We start from the raw sequence: 22,376 nt of genomic DNA, 5'->3' as shown, positions 1-22,376 counted from the left end.
ATGGAATGGACTGGCATTTCTTAAATGTATATATCCAAGGGCACTACAGAACACAGTACAGAACACAAGTGAAAAGAGCCTTAACGTTAACAGTGTTATTGTTAGTATACTGGAAAATCATTAAACAATCTTATTGCTTTCTTATGGCTTTCAAGTTCTCTGCTTGTTACCATTTAACCCCTTAGTGACCAGGATGGTTTGGGCCTTACTGACCAAGCGTTTTTCTTCCTTTTTTCATCGTCGCGTTCCAAGAGCTATAACTTTTATTTTATTATTATACAGCTTTATGAGGGCTTGTTTTTTACGGGACAAGTTGTAGTTTTTAATAGCGACATTTTGGGTTACACATAACTTTCTGATAACTCTTTCTCGGGGGGAAATGGGAAAAACTGCTATACTACCACTGCATTTTTACGTTATAAATTTTACGGCGTTCATTTTTTTAATATAAAAAACATAATATCTTTATTCTCTGGGTCACTATGATTACAGTGATACCAAATACATATATTTTTTTTAACGTTTTACAATTTTTTTGCAATAAAACCCTTTTTTTTTTTTTAAAGAAAATTTTTATGTGCATTGCCGCTTCCCAAGACCCAGAACTTTACTTTTATTTCTATGGAGCGCTCTTGTGTGAGGGCTTGATTTTTGCGGGACGACTTGTATTTTTCATTGGTATCATTTCGGAGTAAATGGCGCTTTTTGATCGCTTGTTATTAAGTTTTTTTGGTGGCAACTAAGAATAAATTATCAATACTGGTTTTTTTTACGGCGTTCACCGTGGGGAATAATTTATATGATATTTATGTAGTCCGGGTCTTTACGGATGCGGCAATACTAAACATATGGGGAGGATTTTTTTTTTGCAATTTGTTTCATTGAAAAGCGTATTTTTAATGGAAAAAAAGCATATTTAATACATGTGTTTTTTTCAGTTTTTTTTTACCACAGACAATATTTTGATTGCTTTTAAAATGCAATGCATTGTCCCTATAGTGCATTGCATTTTAATAACATTGACTAGTTTCACGGACGTTCCCGTGGCAGGTACCAGGAGATCGGAGAGACTGGCGACTCGTGGGTTAAAGTGACCGTCGTAAAAAGGCATATGGGTGGTCACTAAGGGGTTAATAGAAGGTTTCACTGTTTACTTTCAGTGGATAAAAATGTGTCCAGTTCATGTGATGGGCACGCATGTGCAGCACTGTGCTACACTGTACAGTGCGGTAACTTTAATGAGTCCCGCACCTGTATGCTCCTGATAGAGAAGGTACAGTATATTAGAACAAATTTCAACTGCAGTACAACTTTAAGGGAAGAGTTTGTACAGTTAATAAAAATGTGAAGTACTGAACTTTGCTGTTACTAATACAATACCTGCAATGCAAGCAGTCATGAAGCATGCCACTGTACCAGCGATCATGGCCCGTATTGCACCAGCTGCAATGTCACCCTTTCTGCTTGGTGCCATTGAGGCTACAACATATAACAGAGGCAAACATATGTAAAACATGATTATCCAAATTATATATTACTAGCAAAAAACAAAACAGTAAAGCTAACCATGCACATATGTACTGCAGCGGCCCATCAGGGAGGCGAAGGGTGCACCCTTTCTTACCTCAGGGCACACTCTGGCATTGCTGTTTCTGCCTGGTGGTAATTGGGGTGGTCTTGATGCTAGGTATTTGGCAGGGTGCAAGGCAGGAGTGTGGGCACAGTGGCCAATGTATGGTGGAGTCAATAACCAGGCCAGTTGGTATCAATAAATAAGTCTCTCTTTACTAAGGTGCAGAATACAAGTTGTAGCACTGTCCCCAATAACAGTGTATGGAGAGCAGCAATAATAGGGGGTTGTCATACTCCTTTCCTCTGTCTTTCCAAACTCTCTCAACAGAACCATAGGCTGGTAATGAGGTTCTTGGTTTTTGCTTCTGAAAATTTCTGGACTGAGGGGTGCACATTTAAGATACAGCTGGCCAAACCGTCTCAAAGTGTGGAAGGGTGCACTGGCAGTATTCCCTTTCACAGCAGCAAGGTCTCTCTCTGCAATAAATGTGCACAATACTGTACCTTGCTGATGGACTCCACTGCACAGCCTTGTGGTTCCTGCACCCTATAACTTCCTTTTCTCTTTATGAAGTACTATAATACACCAATTGTTCTTTATTTGTAGCAAACTCATAGATGGTGATTCACTGAAATGTTTAGGTTTTTGACTGCAGAGTGTTCTCACACATGTCTGTCCTCTTCCTCTGCTAACAGACTTCTACGTGGTGGACCCAGGGTCTATCTCTCTAGAAACCTAACCTGCAAACACAGGCGTAACCCCTAATTGCTCATACAATGCCATTAAGTACACAAATATAATAAATCACAACATTTCACTTAAGAATATAACATTACATTAATTTACCCTTTGCAGTAACCCTGTTCTGGGGTACTGCAGTATGGAGGCAGCCAGTCTATTTCCCAACATCTGACATCATTAGCAAGTAGGACTGGATTTATGTGATTTCTTCAATTGTTTGTTCCTCCACGAGATAAGAGCCTCTATGTTTCTGTTAGTGATGTATCCCCCCTCATCATTGAAAAAAACATGCATGCTTGACCCATAAAAAGGTTTTCAAGCAATTTCTTAAAGGTAGTCTATGACTAATGGACATTATTTGCTTGGTGAAGTTTCCTGCTTTTTTGCTAGTAAACCTCTCAAACCTCTCACTTCTCCCCATTGGAAAGTACATCATATGATTCAGGACTCCAGCCTTCCTTTTGAAAAGCATGTCTCATGATGTATGGGAAGGCTGAAGTTGTCCTTTTAGACAACAGGGGCCAGGTTTGTAAGGGTTTACTTGTTAAAGAGCAGAACAATTAAGCATGTATCGATAAGTAATGCACAGTAGACACTTGGCATCTAATTACCATATAGCATGTGAGTGAATAAAATGTCTTGCACTCAATCTAAGGAGGGTTCTCTATTTGTAAAGCAAAATGTTCTCACTGAGCAGTCACCATTGGCCTCTCAGAGCATTTGGTGAAATTTAGATTTCTGTGCTTTAGGCCAAGGCTCCACTGTGATTTTTTTTTAATCTTTACCTTCTAAGCTATTGCCACATTACTGACTACACTCAGTTGTATACAACCCAAATCACTCTGGGTCAGGGCTCTTTCTATAGTTGTGGACTAATTGTTAAAATTAGAAAAATCACAATGCAAAAAGTTGCACTGGAGCCCTAGCCCTCTCAAGACAGTGGAGAAACATAGGAGAGTCTTTCCAATTCCACTATTTTAAGGCAACAAGGGATAACCCATAGACTATAAGACAAAGGCCATTCAACACTGGACACGAAACACTGTGTAATGTTTGGAAATTATGTTATACTAAAAAGAAAAATATATTTTCTTTAGTATGTTTGTATGTGATTTCCAGGCTGCTTTTCATAGTGGATGAGGTCTCCCCGGGCAGAAATTAGGACCTCTTACTTAGAAAACTTGATTTATTGGTGGTCTGTAAATCAGTTGACCTAACAAAGGCTGGTAAGCAACATTTTGTCATAGTGTCATTCCATTAATGGTTTAGACTTTAACATAACAAATAAGGAAAAAAAAATGCATATACGTACAAAGTCCACCAATAGTAATTCCCAAGGAGCCAAAATTAGCAAATCCACACAAAGCATATGTCGCAATAACTTCCGACCTAACCTAAAACACAAGACATAACAATAATGAGAAATAACAAGTAATTTACATAAAGGGTGTTACTGACTGAGTTTTGAGAGAGAAAGAGGGCAAATCCAAAGCATATTTACTACTTTAGTAAGATTGAAATGGAATCACAGAATGAAATCCGTTGGCAGTGTCTAATTCTCACTCAAAAAGCATGGTAAACACATGTTTGAGGTTAGAAAAATATGACTTTTCTTTTTCAGAAAAGGTGCCACTCTTATCCCTGCATGAAGTATTGCATATTAGCACTATTCTGAATGCAGTCAAGGGTGAGAGCTGTTTCTGGAAGACAAATGTTTTGGTAGAATTATACTTACTGACATATATTGCTTTACTCCATCTATAAACAGCTGCTCATTTTTCTTCCTCTTGTTGATCAGCCCAGCAAGGTATTCATATGCAACAAACTCATTAAAAAATGTCTTGTATCCTATAAGTTTTCCAACTATGAAGCTGTCTTCCCAGTCTACACCCATCATGAAGGAGAATGGCATGAAGACATACGAACATATTACCTGTGTTAAAAAATTATCATTATATATAAGCATGTCCATATTATTTATTAAGACGCTGTGCATGTTGAATGTAATTCTGCAGTGTAAACTGCAATCCATATTCTTTCAATACCTGGAGGTATTTGGCTGCAGATTTATCTTCTCTCCCTATTGAAAATACATCCAAGCGTGGCCGGACTGAATGTCTACATTTATTGGGGGGAGGTAGCTGTCCACCAAATGAGCATTCGGTTGACAGCTACTGAAGGTGTATGGGCAGCTTTAGTCCAAAAATGTATATCTTGATCTTTAAAACTAAAGGTTTACCTCAAAGCTTAACTGTGGATAATCAAACATATTTCCCAGCCACGAGAGGACAGCATTGAAGAACGCTAGCAGTGAGAGAAAAGCCATCAGGTTCACAGCTATGTTTGCCACCAAAGAAATTGATGCAGAAGCTCCTTGACTTGCAGCTTCCAGAATATTTCTTGCATCCCTGATTTGAAACAAACAGAATCAAGCAGAGTAAATATACCAGATAATATGCATAAATCCTTGTGTATGTGACATGACAAGGACAATATAAGTAGTTAAAATCTAAGGTAATTGTATTCTATACACTGTGGAAGGGGCGTAAGACCCTGAAACGCGTCTGGCAATACAGAGTGAGCGTGGATTCATAGAAAGAACAAGAAAGCCTGATATCAAAAGGATATGAATGTACGAGATCTCCTTTCGGCATAGAACCGGAGTACAAGTCGCACAGCAGTGACGTCAGTTCAGAGTCCAGCCGGTACCCTAGACAACCAGGTCACGTGGGACGCCACGCTCGGCCGGGTACACCACGTGGGACGCTACGAGTGTACGGCCGCCTGGGAAGCCAGCACTGCGGACAGGCAGCCAAGAAGGGGAAGACCGGGCTCGCACTTGGACGTCACAAGCTGCAAGAGACTGTAAGTAACCGGATTGTCAGTCTCATTGTGAAGTCAGCATTAACAACTTACCTTTGAACGCTCACACCACCGGACATTGGTACTAGGTATATTGATACCATTACTGCTCCATCAGGATTTGGCCATAGTGCCATTGCTATAATACCATCACTGTTCCATCAGAATTGCTATATTACCATCACTGTTCTATCAGAATTGGCCACAGTGCCATTACTATACCAACACCCTACAAAATTAGGACTCTGATTGGGACATTTGGCCACAGTGCCATTACTATATTACTATTGCACAAAATAGGACTCTGATCGGGACATTGTTTGCACTATTATTACAAGCACATTGAATTGGGACATTACTGCGGCATTGACCTACAACTATATATCATTGTGTAGGAGTGTTGCATGCGACGTTCCTTATATGTGCGTTTTTATGTATGTTTTATATTAATTTTAAGGGTATGTTTTTAAAGTATTAAAATACTATTATATCATCCATTAAGTGTTTCCCTTCTGAATGTGCCCCCTCACATTCACATATACATATAGTTGCATTTGCATGTGCATAGGTTCAGCAATGCTCTTCAATATCATGACTTAAAAAAATTGGAAAAATATGTCCGAAGGCAGCATAGGTGATCAATGCCAATGACCCTGTAAGACATTGCCAGTGCTTCCACTAGTTGTAGCCAGTGTCTCAACTACAGTGCGTTGCTACCATACCATCCAAGTCAGCCCTTATCAGAGCCGAAATGGCATATAACTAACATCTTTCTGGTCTCTCCGAAACATCTTGCAGGGAACCACTTCCTGCAATTTGGATGGAGTGGGGGTGTACATATTTGTGTATTGGGCACAGGCTGACTATTGTATTCATTGTATATCAACATTAACTACATTACATGCATTTTTCTTGTCTATATGCCATACACATACTGTCACATTTATTGTAGTATTATTTGTGGTACTTTGCAGTATAAACTGATTAGTGGACTGTGAATATATTCTCTCATGTAATACTATTGCGGTATATGTATTACTGTACTTTGTGCACAAATAGTACATTTAGCTAAATCTCTGAATATTAAAAAAATAAGGAATACATATTGTTTTAAAACTATTTATAGCTTTGTCTTCTCATTGGCCACATAAAATTGTAACGTTACCATCTATATACCTCTTACCCTTTCTCCAGTTTAAGCCCATGCTCCATATTAATTTTCACTGGTTCAGTTTCTGGCCAGAATAACTTGGCTACAGCAAGTGCAGCTGGGGCAGACATGACAGAGGCAGTCAACAGGTGAGAAGAAGATACCTACAAATGAGAAACGCAAACATGTAAATCTGATATTTTCCTACAGACTAGTCCTATGTAGTCCTCCATATGAAGGTCACACGTATAAGTTTAGATGTCGTTATTGTACCTATTTGCTAGAAGATTTCTTTGGATTTCAAGGGAACACTAGACCCATCAGTCAAGTTGAAAATGGAAGAGTTAGGAAGAATTATTGAAAAAACGCCAGGACACTTCCCTGACAACTCACAGTGGATACTTGTTAGCTAATTGCATATGGTGTAAGACGGAGTTAAAGTAAATTTTTCAACTATTCTATGCAAAAACTTTTTAATGCCAACTTCTCATCTGTGTTTCATCTGTTAGTGGGCTGAAATGTACTGACAGAGTTCATTTAATTATTTTTTATATTTTCTACTTTTCTTTCTTACTGCCTATACATGTAAAATGTACAGGTATCTGTTATGGCATACCTAAAGGGTGCCCTAAGAGGAACGAATATTAGGCAATCCTGGGGGCCTTTGTTGGGCTTCAGACAGCTGGTATAAAATTGTAAGCCCTGACAATTGCAATGCTAGGCCTTATTGTCACAGTTCCAATTCTGGACCTTGGGGGAATGTAGCTGTTAATGACAGCCGCCCTCTGCTAGCGACAAATAATGTACTGTACATCACAATGTGTTAATAAGGGGTTAAACAGCTAAGATTGAAAATTTCTCAAACACAGTTGTCCTCCTGCAGGTTATTGTGCAGGCAAAAGTATGAGATCTGCATGACCACATTCATATATATATATATATATATATATATATACATACATATCTATCACAATAAAAACTACCACTGGCCTGTACAATCAGTGCCTTGCGAAAGTATTCACCCCATTTGTGTTTATTCTGTTTTGTTGCATTACAACCTGCAAATTGTATAAGTAGATTAAAAAAAAAAACTTAAGCTTAAGTCACAGACCAAGTAAAAAGCACATTAATCAGAGAATCAACAAGGACACCAATGATAATACTGAAGTAGCCCCAAAGATTCACAGTGGAGATGGAGGTATCTATCCAAGGGCCACCATAAGTCGTATTCTCCACAGAGTGAGCTTTATGGAAGAGTGGGCAGAAAAAGAAAAACACATAAGGAAAAACATTTGCAGTTACCCTATGTGTGGTACAAACCCTACACTTTCTATCTCTCCAAGAACACCAATCCCACAGTGAAGCATGGTGGTGGCAGGTTTATGCTGTAGTGATGCTTTTCATCAGCAGAGGCTAGAAAAATAGCAAGGACTGAAGGATAGCGTTAATACAGGGCAATTCTTGAGGAAAACCTGTTTCAGTCTGCCAGAGATTTGAGATTAGGACAGAGATTCCATCAGGACAATAACCCTAAATGTACTGCTAATGCTACACTGGAGTGGTTTAAGAAAACATTTAAAGGCTATGAATCAGTGAACTACTCTGTCAGCTCCAACTGTAGCCCTTATGTCTGAACTCCTGACACCTCATAAACTCTCATCATAGCTAAACTTATATCAGCTTGTTAAAAATATAGCTTAAATTAGTTTTTAGGAGCTGTCAGGAGTTCAGAGATAAGGGTTACAAATGGAGCCATCAGGGCAGTTTTCTGATGGACTCAGTGTGAAACAGAAAGCAATAGCCTGCAAAAATGAAAGCTGTAGAGAAAAAAAAAGGTTAAACATTTTTAATAAAGACCAATTTTGGCCCCAAATGAGTAAAATACAATAATAAAAAATGCCTCCAATGGTGTCTATAGCCTTTAAATGTATTGGACTGGCTTAGTCCAACTGGTGCTGTGAATCTAAGGCTAGTTTCACACATGAGTTAAAACTGTCTGGCAAGCTGTTCCAGCAGAGGAAAAGCCTGCTGGAGTTCTTCATATCTTGCCTTGTCAGATACTGCCGTTTACTGCCAGAGCTCATTAACTGTAATGGGATCTGGCGGGGATCTGACCAGTTTCTGGTATGAGTACCAGATTTCAGCTGAACAAAAACCAATGCATGGCCCTATCCGGCTAGGCCAGATACAGTGAACTTGGCAGGCGGATTCTCTGCTGGAACAGCCTGCCGGGTAGCTTTAGCTCTTCTGTGAAAGTAGCTTTACTTGAAGGAGTTGGAGCAGTTTTGCCTAGAAGAATGAGCAAAAATTCTAATGTCTAGTTGTGTTAAGCTAATAGACACATACCCAAAGGGACTTGCATCTGTCAATGCAGCAAAATGTGGCTCCAAGAAGTATTGACTTTCAGGGAGTGTATATATGTTCTCTGTTTTTTGTCTTAGTTATTGTTTGTGTCACAGTAAAAAATATTTTACACCTTCAAAGTAGTTGTCATGTTGTATAAATCAAATTGTATGGCCCCCTAAAAAGCATTTTTATTTCAGGTTGTATTGCAACAAAACAGGAAAAACACTAAGGCTGGCAGGAAGGTGAGGGGTAAATACTTTTGCAAGGCACTTGTATGTTCTCGTTTGCAAGCCTGTTAAGAGCTGTTAGAGATATCTTTTGATATGCTTGTTGAACATTTACAATAATAACACCAACATGCAGAATTTTGAATGAAGATCAGTGCAAGATAATTAATTAATATAATGTATTTACAAAGTTTCTTTGATTATGTACAATGTACCTTTTCACTTTTTATGCATTTTGTTGCATTGTTGCATTGTGGCCTTGTGCTAAAATAAAAAAATAACGGGTTTCTCTATAATTCTGCACTCAATATCCAATAATGACAAAGTGAAACCAGTATGTTTGAAATCTTTGCTAATTTATTTAAAAGGAAAAACTAAAATATTGCATTTACATAAGTATTCACACCTTTTACCCACAAGTTTTGCAAGCCTGGATTTGGGGATGTTCTGCCATTCTTCTCTGCAGATCCTCTGAAGCTCTGTCAGGTTGGAATGGGCCGTGGGTGGACAGCCATTTTCAGGTCTCTCCCAAGATGCGCACTTGGGTTCAAGTCAGGGCTCTGGTTTCAGGACATTCAAAGGGTGATCCCTAAGCGACTACTGTTTTGTCTTGGTTGTGTGCTTAGGCTCATTGCCTTGTTGGAAGGGGAACCTTTGGCCCAGTCTGAGGTCCAGAGCACTCTGGATTAAGTTTTCATTAAGAACATCGCTGCACTTGCTCCATTCAGCTTTTCCTCAACCCTGATCAGTCTCCCTGTCCCAGCTGCTAAAAAACACCCCCACAGCATTATGTGTGAGATAGGAAAACAGCTTTCATTGTCTGAACATCGTTTGTATAGATGAAATAAAATGATCTGGACTGACATTCTGCCGTTTGGCCAAAAGATACCGCTGTTTCCTAAACATAGCTAACAGGCTGCATATATTTCCATATTCATAAGAGGTGGAGTTTCAGAGCCTGGAGAAGAAAAGGAAGCAGCCATCCTAGAGGAAGCTGAGACTGAGGAACTGTGTGAGCAGAGGATCTGACGACATCCAGATGTGGGAGCATACCTCAGTGACCAGAGCTGCAGCTACATAAAGCTAATCGTGTCCAAGACCCTGATCCTGTCCAGAGGAACAAGGATTGCTTCCTGGAATGCTGATGAGAGCTGAGGAGCCAAGTTACATACACTGTGGGACTGCATGCTTGTTGGAGAGGCATTTGTTTGGTTCCGAGTAACCAGCAGATACAGAGCAGACCCGGGTCGGTAAGATCGTGCATGCACCTCACCACAGTGAGACCAGACCTGTAGTTAGTTAGATAGGGTCACTGTTTGTGTCAGGCTACAAGTGTTGCTATTGTTCATTGCAAGGACTTCATAATTTAAAGGGACATTTTACACTGGAGAGCAGATAAACTTCTCCACAAACTCAAGCCAGGCAGTTATGGGAGGGGGAATTCTGTAGAGCATTGTAAGATTGTGAGCTGTTGTGCTGCACCGCAGGCTAGCCCCTACCACACACTCAAACAGTTGTTCTTGTTTTTTAGGGTAATAACAGGTAAAGTGTGGCAGTTTAGTTGTGCCAGCCAGTAGGTAATATACTGCAATTTCCTCCTGCATCCATCGGAGGGCGCCGTGCTGTGTGGCACAAGGGTCTCAACCTTTGGGCTGGGTGTATGTAAATGTATTGCATGTTCCCAGCATTTGTGGTTGTGTTTATTGCCACATTTAAGTAAAATTCTGTTTTGGCAAAAGCTGGTGTTGGGCTTTCCTTGTTCGTGACTTCACTGTATCCTGGGGAGCCCACCCCGGTACATGGGTTTCAGATGCTGCCACCATCATGATTCACTATAAGGATAGTATTAGGCAGGTGATGAGCAGTGTCTGTTTTCCTCCAGACATGACACTTAGATTTGAGGTCCAAAAGCTCAATCTTGTTTTCTGCAGACTAGAGAATCTTGTTTTTTTTTTATCTGAGAGTCATCTAGGTGCTTCGGTACAAACTGCAGGTGTGTCTTTTACTGAGGAGAGGTTTCTTTCTGGCTACTCTGCCATAAAGCCCAGATTGGTGGGATGAGACAGTGGTGATTGACCTTCTCCCATCTACACACAGGATCTATGGAGCTTAACCAGAGTGACCATGGAGTTCTTGGTCACCTGTCTTAGCAAGGCCCTTCTCCCTCATTACTTAGTTTGCTGGGGCGGACAGCTCTAGGAAGAGTTCTGGTTGTTCCAAACTTCTTCCATTTAAGAATTATGGAGGCCACTGTGCTCTTGGTAACTTCCAGTGCAGCAGACATTCTGTACCCTTCTCCAGATCTGTGCCTCCACACAATCCTGTCTTTATAGGCAATTATTTACTCCTCATGGTTTTAGCTCTGATATGCATTGTCACCTGTGAGACCTTATTCAGAGAGGGGGGTATGTTTTCCAATCATGTTCAATCAACTGAATTTACCACAAATGAACTCCAGTGAAGGTGTAGAAAAGATCAAAGATGATGAAGAGCAATGGGAGGCTCCCAGAGTTAAATGTTAGAGCAAAGGATCCAAATAGTTATGTCCAGTTTTTCCTTTTTAGCAAATTAGCCAAAATTTAAAATAACTTAGAACAAACTTTAGGACAAAGCCGATACATACCAAAATGTGAAAAAAAGTGAAAGGGTCTGAAGACTTTTTGATGATTGTTTATTATTATACATCTATTTATGAACTGCAAAATGATGTTAAACGGGGATGATCATCTAATGGGCGGCAGATTATGTCTATAAGGCCACATGTACAACGTATGCAGTCCAAGAAACATGGCATGTGTATCAGGAGATGTGGCCTACACATGGGTTGTGTTTCCCTGACTGCACATGGTCATGTGCATGCGGCCTAACATGCAGCAAATTGTGAGTGAAACACAAAGTGGGAGTTTATTATGGCCTTTGTGGCAGTTTTCTGGCATCAAAAAGTTGCAAATTGTTTCGCAAGCATAGTGTGCTCAAATTTAGTACTAACCGGATTCCCAAAAAGTTGGGACACTATACAAATCGTGAATAAATACTGAATGCAATGATGTGGAGGAGCCAACTTCTAATATTTTATTCAGAATAGAACATAAATCACAGAACAAAAGTTTAAACTGAGAAAATGTACCATTTTAAGGGAAAAATATGTTGAATCAGAATTTCATGGTGTCAATAAATCCCCAAAAAGTTGGGACAAGGCCATTTTCACCACTGTGTGGCATCTCCCCTTCTTCTTACAATACTCAGCAGACGTCTGGGGACCGAGGGGACCAGTTCCTCAAGTTTAGAAATAGGAATGCTCTCCCATTCTTGTCTAATACAGGCCTCTAATTGTTCAATCGTCTTGGGCCTTCTTTGTTGCACCTTCCTCTTTATGCTGCGCCAAATGTTCTCTATAGGTGAAAGATCTGGACTGCAGACTGGCCATTTCAGTACCCGGATCCTTCTCCTACGCAGCCATGATGTTGTGATTGATGCAGAATGTGGTCTGGCATTATCTTGTTGAAAAATGCAGGGTCTTCCCTGAAAGAGATGACGTCTGGATGGGAGCATGTTGTTCTAGAACCTGAATATATTTTTCTGCATTGATGGTGCCTTTCCAGACATGCAAGCTGCCCATGCCCATGCCCACACGCACTCATGCAACCCCATACCATCAGAGATGCAGGCTTCTGAACAACTTGGGTTGTCCTTGTCCTCTTTGGTCCGGATGACATGGCGTCCCAGATTTCCAAAAAGAACTTTGAATCGTGACTCATCTGACCACAGAACAGTCTTCCATTTTGCCACACTCCATTTTAAATGATCCCTGGCCCAGTGAAAACGCCTGAGCTTGTGGATCTTGCTTAGAAATGGCTTCTTCTTTGCACTGTAGAGTTTCAGCTGGCAACGGTGGGTGGCACGGCGGATTGTGTTCACTGACAATGGTTTCTGGAAGTATTCCTGAGCCCATTCTGTGATTTCCTTTACAGTAGCATTCCTGTTTGTGGTGCAGTGTCGTTTAAGGGCCCGGAGATCACGGGCATCCAGTATGGTTTTACGGCCTTGACCCTTACGCACAGAGATTGTTCCAGATTCTCTGAATCTTCGGATGATGTTATGCACAGTAGTTGATGATGATAGATGCAAAGTCTTTGCAATTTTTCGCTGGGTAACACCTTTCTGATATTGCTCCACTATCTTTCTGCGCAACATTGTGGGAATTGGTGATCCTCTACCCATCTTGGCTTCTGAGAGACACTGCCACTCTGAGAAGCTCTTTTTATACCCAATCATGTTGCCAATTGACCTAATTAGTGTTAATTGGTCTTCCAGCTCTTCGTTATGCTCAAATTTACTTTTTCCAGCCTCTTATTGCTACTTGTCCCAACTTTTTTGGGATTTGTTGACACCGTGAAATTTTGAATCAACGTATTTTTCCTTTAAAATGATACATTTACTCGGATTAAACGTTTGATCTGTCATCTACATTCTATTACGAATAAAATATTGACATTTGCCATCTCCACATCATTGCATTCAGTTTTTATTCACGATTTGTATAGTGTCCCAACTTTTTTGGAATCTGGTTTGTATACAGATTACTGTAATTATGGTAGAAACTGACATAAATGATAGCACAAACCAACACCAGCTCATAACTGACACATGGAATGCTAAAAAAATGCACCAAATGTATTCATTTGTGTGCCTCTTAGTTAATTTGCCACACCACACTCCAGTGGACTTCAAGAATGGTATATGAAACGCCAGTTTTATTAATTCTGCCTGTAAATATCTTTACTTACTCCAAATGAAATGTATGCTCCAAGGACGCTTCCTGCAATTGTAGCAAATCCAGCAGTCATCACTGCATGTATTTCTGATTTTGTCAAATGTTCCAGATATGGCCTTATCAGAAGAGGAGATTCAGTCTACAAATAAAACACAAATTGTTAACTATAAAGAAAGTATTCAACATAAACCTCAGTTGGGACAATATTTTCAAAAGTTAATTAGTATAAGGAGAGTAAAGGTGTTGTGTAGGAGTTTTATATTGATCACCTACCCTCAGGATAGCTCATCAATATCTAAAAGGTGGGGGTCCGACACCCAGGACCTCTGCTAATCAGCTGTTTGAAGAGGAGTCTGCGCTCCAAGCAAGCTCTACTTCCTCTTCATTGCACTGCCTATTGTCTCCCTTGCAGCGGCGACATTATGTAATTGCAAGTACTCGCTCCATTCGCTTCTGAGACGACAGGCAATGTAATGAAGAGAAAATAGCGCTTGCATGGTGCACCACCTCCTCTTCAGTTGATTGGTGGGGGTGCTGGGTGTCGGACCCCGCTGATCAGATATGGATGAGGATAGGTCATCAACATAAAACTCCTGCACAACGCCTTTAAGGACATGTCCACATACAGCAAATTTGTTACAGAAATGTCTGCGACTGAAAACCCTGCTTTATAGATCAGAATGGTGTTGTTTCTTTTTGCAAGCCCTATTTAGATGATTAGAATAGTCACAAAAAACTCATTACCCTAATGATGCGTTTTAATATATACTTTTCATGCTTTTGTGGGGTTGCAATACTAGAATCAATCGACTTGGACTTTTTGTGATGTGACCTTCTGTATGGAGGATGTCAAATCCATCAGGTTTCCATTTTATTACAGGAAAGTGCAGCGCACCCCCAAGCAAACCCCAATATTTACCGTATTTTTCGCCCTATAAGACGAACCGGCCCATAAGACGCACCTAGGTTTTTGGGGAGGAAAATAAGGAAAAACATTTTTTTAACCAAAAGGTGTGCTTTGGTGTGCCTGTTATGGGGGATCTGTGGATGATGCACTGTTATGGGGGATCTGTGGATGACGCACTGTTATGGGGGATCTGTGGATGACGCACTGTTATGGGGGATCTGTGGATGACGCACTGTTATGGGGGGGATCTGTGACGGACACTGTTACAGGGGGGATCTGTGGCTGACACTGTTACAGGGGAGATCTGTGGCTGACACTGTTACAGGGGGATCTGTGACGGACACTGTTACAGGGGGGATCTGTGGCTGACACTGTTACAGGGGAGATCTGTGGCTGACACTGTTACAGGGGGATCTGTGGCTGACACTGTTACAGGGGGGATCTGTGGCTGACACTGTTACAGGGGGGATCTGTGGCTGACACTGTTACAGGGGATCTGTGGCTGACACTGTTACAGGGGGATCTGTGGCTGACACTGTTACAGGGGGGATCTGTGGCTGACACTGTTACAGGGGGGATCTGTGGCTGACACTGTTACAGGGGATCTGTGGCTGACACTGTTACAGGGGGATCTGTGGTTGACACTGTTACAGGGGGATCTGTGGCTGACACTGTTACAGGGGGATCTGCTGTTTCTGACACTGTTACAGGGGGATCTGTGGCTGACACTGTTATGGGGATCTGTGGATGGCACTGTTATGGGTGATCTGTGGATGGCACTGTTATGGGGGATCTGTGGGTGGCACTGTTATGGGGGATCTGTGGGTGGCGCTGTTATATATGTGCCATCCACAGACCCCCCACCCCACAACAGTGCCATCCACAGACCCCACAGCCCATAACAGTGCCATCCACAGACCCCCCAGCTTATAACAGTGCCATCCACAGACCCCCCAGCCCTTAACAGTGCCTTCCACAGATGTCCCCCATAAAACTGTCATCCACAGATTCCACTCCCCCCGCTCCAGTGCTGCAGTATACAAATATAAAATGTCTCATTCAATTAAAAGTGATTAAACATGCCCCCTCACTCCTAATATTACCGTACATCCTAACAGCTTCTGTACAACGCAGGCTGGGCAGCCGGCGTGTCACTCACTGACGTCATGTGCCTGCGCCGCCTGCTTCATTCATAAAGTAGGCGGCGCAGGCACGTGACATCAGGGAGTTACGCTGCCGCCTGCCAGGCCTGCCTTCCTGCATTCTACAGAAGCTGTTAGGGTGTATGGTAATATTAAAAGTGGGGGGGCATGTTTAATCACTTTTAATTGAATGAGACATTTTATATTTGTATACTGCAGCACTGGAGCGGCGGGGCTGGAGTACAGTGACTGCACCGCCCCGCCGCAATTGCCGGCCCCCAGCTCCTCCTCTTAGCCCCTCCCCGCTCGCTCATACATCGCAGCCTGCGATGTAAAAAATTTGAGCATTCGCCCCATAAGACGCAGGGGCATTTCCCCCCCATTTTAGGGGGGGAAAGTGTGTCTTATGGGGCGAAAAATACGGTATATTAGTGAAGCAGTTAGTAGAACAGAAGAGGTACATATCTTTGCTAAAGGTTATATCAAATGACCACCATATCCATCCCTATGCTGCAATTGTCTGCGTGTACTTCCCATGTCCCGCTCCATATTATAGACCAGACAGGGGAAGCTCAAGTTATGAACATATCCACACATCATTTTTATGGCACACACCTATAATAAACGTACCTGTCCAGGCTCCTGCGGCACGATCCTCAGCTTCGGCATGCTCCAGCTGGGAGAGACGCGCTGCTGAGCCACGTCCCCCGGTAACACAGCCGCATCCTAAGTAACAGGATGCAGTGCTCTGTTTCTACCTGCAGTGGGCGTGTGCTGTGCTGGTGGAAATTAGCAGTGGGCTGATTAGCTCAGCTTCTCTATTACTGTGTACTAGTGTTTCTTGCTAATGGAGCGCCAAGTCAATGGACCTATCAGGTTCCAATCTAGTCACTCAGTGCTCTATTTAAATCCCTTCCTGGCCATATACCCGTGCCAGTGATAGTCTTGTTTGGCTCACTAGCTAGGTTCCTTGTTCCCTGTTCCTGCATTTGTGTACTAATTCCTCTGTGCTTCTGACCTTGGCTTGTCACCTAACCACCCTCTGTCTGGTTCTGACCCATTCATGTACGACTCTGCTTTGGTGTTTGTTTGTCTGTTGGTGTTTGTCCATCTCTGCACTTATTTAGAGTAGGGACCATCATCCAGTTGTGGTTATGCCAATTAGGGCTTATACTGCAAGTAGATAAGGAAAGTGGGCTGGGTTCTAGGATACGGCTCATTGTCCTTGTCTGTCCCTACCTACAGGCGTTACAGCGCCATTTATATTTAGAATGTTGTCATCCCCTTTAAGATTCATTCTTATCACATAACGCATTCTCATGCTCATTAAAAAAATCAGGAAACTGACATTCATTCTTGGATTATTATATTAATTGGAAACTGGGATTATTATATGAATACTAGCAGAAGGACCCGGCTTCGCACAGGTATATTTCATCTATTTCAGTTAATGTTTCTGTGTGTCGTTAAAAGATATCGACAGTATCCCCCATAACAGTGACCTCTACAGCACCTTGTCCCCTTAACAGTGAACTGCACAACCCCTAACCCCTTAACACTGACCCCCCACAGTTCCCCACCTTCTTAAAATGGGACCTCCACAGCAGCCCATTCCCTTAACTTTGACCTTCACAGCAGCCCGCCCCTTTAACAGTGGGTTTCACAGCACCCCACTCCCTTGACATTGACCTCTTCAGGGGTCCTTCCCCTTAACAGTGACCTATACAGCACCCCGCCCCTTAACACTGACCTCCATGGGGGACTGTTCACTTATCTGTGACCTCCACTGTTCCCTGTCCCCTTAAAAGAGACCTCCACAGAACCTGTCCCTTTAACAGTGACTGCCACAGTACCTCGCTCCCTTAACAGTGACCTCCACAGTACCCCGCTCCCTTAACAGTGACCTCACAGTACCCTGCTGACTTAACAGTGACCTCCACAGCAGCTGCCCCTTTAATAGTGGCCCCTGCCCCCTTAACAGTGACCTCCACAGTGCCCTCCCCTTTAATAGTGACCTACACAGCGGCCTTCCTCCTTAACAGTAACATCCGCAGTGCCCACCCGTTTAACAGTGACCTCCACAGCAGCTGCCCCGTCAAGGCTAGGGCTGCATGACGACACGTGTTGCGCGACATTTTTTCGCACCAATATCGCAGAACATTTTTATAAAGATAGGCTATGGTGTTGCACTGCGACATGCTGTGACAGCAACACGACAGTCGCAAAAAATCCATCCAAGATGGATGCATGTAGCAGCATAGTTGTGCCCTATGTGTCGTGCGACTTATTGTCGTCGTGTAGCCCTAGCCTAAAGCTGACCTACAGCAGTGAAGAAAAAATGTTTGGGTTGTTATGGGAACCTGGAGTAAAACTGTGTGTATGTGGAGACTAAGGGCCTGCGAGCTTCTATTGGCTGATAAGAGACATGTGACCGTGTATATGGCAGTTGGGATATGAAGAGAGAGACTTGCAGGCTTTTATTGGCTAATGCAGGTCCTATTTTGGGAATATCTCAGGAACGGTATGTCCTAGAGAGCTGAGACCTTCCTGGACACCTGATGTACCTGTGTGCCAAATTTGGTGAAGATCGGTCCAGTCGTTTGGTCGCGCGTACAGAACAGACAGACAGAAACTGATTTTCCATACCTGTCCCACAAATATATTTCCAGCAGCCACCAATGATTCTGTAGGAGTCGTTGCCATGGTAATTTGCATTAACCAACCAACCTTTGAAAAAAATTGCAATATAGTTATTAATCACATTTTGTGCCGTTGTAACAAGTACATATGACACGTAACTTTCTATACTCCTTAACTACTTGCTTTCTTACTCTATGCTCCAAACAACAAAACAGTGTTAAAAATAATACTGATTTATAGTCTAAAAGTCTATTAGAAATTGTATTTCAGCTTGAGATATTTTCACCTTCCTGATTTTGTCTGTGTTTGCACATTTGTTACACTAAATTGTGTCTGATGATCATGGAAAATAAGAAAATAACAAGCCAATAGGAAAAATAGTATTTCAAATAACAGTTCATATATTGAAGACAAAAAAAAAAACTGGTCTTGTGTGAAAAAGGAATTTCCTCTCTCAACTTGATCCCCCCCTTGTCCTGAATTGACTCCCCTTGTTATGACTTGACCCCCCTTAAAATGCTATGGCAGGGCTAAAGCAATTATGCAAAAAAGAGTGGTGTAACGGACTGTAGGGTGGACCCACTGCGCCAACTAACCGGTTTGACCTTAACCCTTTCATGACCAAGGGTCATTGATGCCCCAGTGTCCAGGTCAAAATTTACAAATCTGACATGTGTCGCTTTATGTGGTAATAGCTTTGGAACACTTTTACTTATCCAAGCCATTCTAAGATTGTTTTCTCGTGACACATTGTACTTCATGATAGTCATATATTTGAGTCAATATATTTCACCTTTATTTATGAAAAGATCCCAAATTTACAAAAAAAATTGAAAAATTCACAATTTTCCAAATTTCAATTTCTCTGCTTCTAAAACAGAAAGTGATACCTAATAAAATATTTATTACTTAACATTCCCCATATGTCTACTTTATGTTGGCATCATTTTGGAAATGTCATTTTATTTTTTTTAGGACGTTAGAAGGCTTAGAAGTTTAGAAGCAATTCTTACAATTTTAAAGAAAATTTCCAAAACCCACTTTTAAAGGACCAGTTCAGGTCTGAAGTCCCTTTGTGGGGCTTACATAGTGGAAACCCCCATAAATGACACCAATATAGAAACTGCACCCCTCAAGTTACTCAAAACTGATTTTACAAACTTTGTTAACCCTTTAGGCGTTCCACAAGAATTAAAGGAAAATGGAGATGAAATTTAAAAATTTCACTTTTTTGGCAGATTTTCCATTTTATATATTTTTTTTCTTTAACACATTGAGGGTTAACAGCCAAACAAAACTCAATATTTATTACCCTGATTCCGCGGTTTACAGAAACACCCCACATATGATCGTAAACTGCTGTACGGGCACACGGCAGGGCGCAGAAGGAAAGGAATGCCATACGGTTTTTGGAAGGTAGATTGTGCTGGATTGGTTTTCTGAACGCCATATGTTTTTTGTTTTTCTGCCGATTGTCTTGTGCAGGAGCTCGTTTTTTGCAGAAAGTGTTGAGGTTTTTATTAGTACCATTTTTGGGTACATAGGATTTTTTGATCATTCATTATTACACTTTATGGGGCAAGGTGACCCAAAAATTGGCTGTTTTGGAACAGTTTTCATTTATTTATTTTTACAGCGTTCATCTGAGGAGTTAGGTCATGTGATAGTTTTATAGAGAAGATCGTTACGGACGTGGCAATACCTAATATGTATACGTTTTCTTATTTATTTAAGTTTTACACAATAATAGCATTTCTGAAACCCAAAAAATTATGTTTTAGTGTCTCTATAGTCTGAGAGCCATATCTTTTTTATTTTTTGGGCGATTGTCTTAAATAGGGAATCATTTTTTGCGGGACGAGGTGACGGTTTGATTGGTACTATTTTGGGGGTCATAAGCCTTTTTGATCGCTTGCTGTTGCACTTTTTGTGATGTAAGGTGACAAAAATAGCTTTTTTGGCACTGTTTTTTTAATTTTATTTTTATGGTGTTTATCGGACGGGGTCCATCATGTGATATATTTATAGAGACGGTCGTTACGGACGCGGTGACACCTAATATGTGTATTTTATTTTATTTTTTCATTTTTTTATAGGAATTTTTACTTTTATTATTTTCACTTTTTTTTTTATCAGTTCCCTCTTGGATCTTGAAGATCCAGTGGGGCTGATAGTTGTACTATACTTTGCACTGCACGGGGTATGTGCAGCTATCACGTATATATACAGATTGCGGTCCTGAAGGGGTTAAGCTATTCCTGAGTACAGTGTCCTGGTGGTCCCCTGGTTTTCACCCTTCAAACCCTATACACAGATTTGGTCTGCACTGTAGGGAGCCACCAGGCCACTACCTTTTGGAATAGTCCTGGTGTAGTTGCCAACTGACCCATGGGGGTCAGAGACATTGTTGCAAAGCACCAAGGGGTCAGGCAATACTCAAGGTCAAGAAATAGTTGAAAGACAGGGCAGATAAAGTCTCTGCCTATCTGTAAAACAAATCTGAGTTCTGGGCAGGCAGCTGAGGGTCAATACAATAAAAAGGTAGTGTTTAGGGCAGGCAGTGGAGGTTCAGAGACAGTAAACTGGAAATGTTCACTAATACTAGACAGACTATAATACCTAAAGTTCAGGCATGAACCTAGCATAGTGATGTGAAGCCTGATACGTCAGTAAACAAACATTCCTTGCGCTGAGCAATGCAGCGCAAGGCAAGGGAGAGCATCGGAGCAAGTAAATGCTCCCATGCTCTACTCATATATCCAGGTTCAGCCTTGAACCTGGTGAACCCCTTTAACAAGATCTGAATGCAATTCACTCCTGGAAGATGCAGATGCTTGAAGAGATGCTGTCCACAGAAAATGAAGAGACCAGAGCTGCAGAGGGGTGAGTAAGGGCTAAAAGGGATAAAAATTACATTGGAGAGCAGTGTGTTTTTTCCATTGACATAGTTAAAATAATGGTATGTATTACTTAATTTTTTAATAGCCCCTTTAATTCCAGCCCTTTTAAAAATACATGGCCCATGTGCTAAACAATTTGTAAGATTAAAACATTAAAAAAGGATAAATATGTTTAGTGAATCTTTATTAAAGATCTTGTATAAAGACAGCTCATTAAGTAAAGACTGGCATTTCATACAACAGTATAGTAAAGAGCACATTGGAGGAATATCCAGACGGTTTATTGAGCAGAGCATGCCTTCTATTTCATTTTTGCTGTTAGAAATGAAATCTACTGTATTCTGGCTAGGATCTGCAGTAGATGCCAGTTTTCTGATGTAAATGATTGTAAATGTGTAGGACAGCTTTAGCCCTGCAATTCTTCTGATTTCTGTATTTTGTTAAAAAAAAGTGGCGAGAGCAGATGAACACATAGTGACATTTTTTTGTGTGCAAAATTCTGTTTGTGCCAAATTAAATGACTTTTTTTATGCCAAAAACCTAGTGGAAAACCTTTGCAAAGGTATGTAAGGGGACATAAGACTTAAATGATACAACACAAGAAAGGAAATTTACCTTTTTAATTAGCCACTGCATGAAACCGGTGAAGTAAAGCATTGACATGACGGTGCTGAAGAATATCACAATAGGTAGAACCTGAGAAAAAAAAGAAGATATTTATTTTGCCTGGGATCTCTGACACACCTCTATGGATGTAGAATTGGTTGGCACTGAGTCATACACATTAGTGTATTGTCAGCCGAACAAAACAGTCTAATGTGTATAGGGAGCAACCAACTTTCCCCATCAGATGATGTTGGAGGAGAGAAGGATCTGGCAAAATGAACATTTTCACCCAATTCATTAGTTCTCCCAGGACATAAGCCACCCCCAAAAGTATTGAAATGGGCTTTCTCCTCTCTCTATTGAATACACATATCCGTTAGCTGAACCAAACGTGTACATGTATGGGGAGTTGGGAGAGGTCTTCTTTCGACAGCTATTGAATGTGCATGGTCACCCAAAGACTCATGTCTACCAGTGAAAATGGGTTTTGGTGCCTAAATGGGGATGC

General features: G+C 41.3%; 1 protein-coding gene across 1 annotated transcript in view; it reads right to left on the bottom strand.

The window, feature by feature from the left end:
* Positions 1–22,376, bottom strand: part of SLC28A3 (solute carrier family 28 member 3) — a 123,960-nt gene that overhangs the window by 5,712 nt on the left and 95,872 nt on the right. Inside the window, exons 9-16 of the mRNA XM_044273688.1 lie at positions 21,878–21,958; positions 18,369–18,449; positions 13,687–13,812; positions 6,360–6,490; positions 4,554–4,722; positions 4,050–4,247; positions 3,627–3,708; positions 1,381–1,479 (exon numbers count right to left, since the gene is read on the bottom strand). Of these exons, the coding sequence (XP_044129623.1) occupies positions 1,381–1,479; positions 3,627–3,708; positions 4,050–4,247; positions 4,554–4,722; positions 6,360–6,490; positions 13,687–13,812; positions 18,369–18,449; positions 21,878–21,958 (967 nt within the window). The remainder of the gene's footprint in view (positions 1–1,380; positions 1,480–3,626; positions 3,709–4,049; positions 4,248–4,553; positions 4,723–6,359; positions 6,491–13,686; positions 13,813–18,368; positions 18,450–21,877; positions 21,959–22,376) is intronic.

This window comes from Bufo gargarizans, chromosome 1 (assembly GCF_014858855.1).
Source record: "Bufo gargarizans isolate SCDJY-AF-19 chromosome 1, ASM1485885v1, whole genome shotgun sequence".
Classification (NCBI taxonomy): Eukaryota; Metazoa; Chordata; class Amphibia; order Anura; family Bufonidae; genus Bufo; species Bufo gargarizans.
This window is presented reverse-complemented; position numbering and strand designations above follow the sequence as displayed.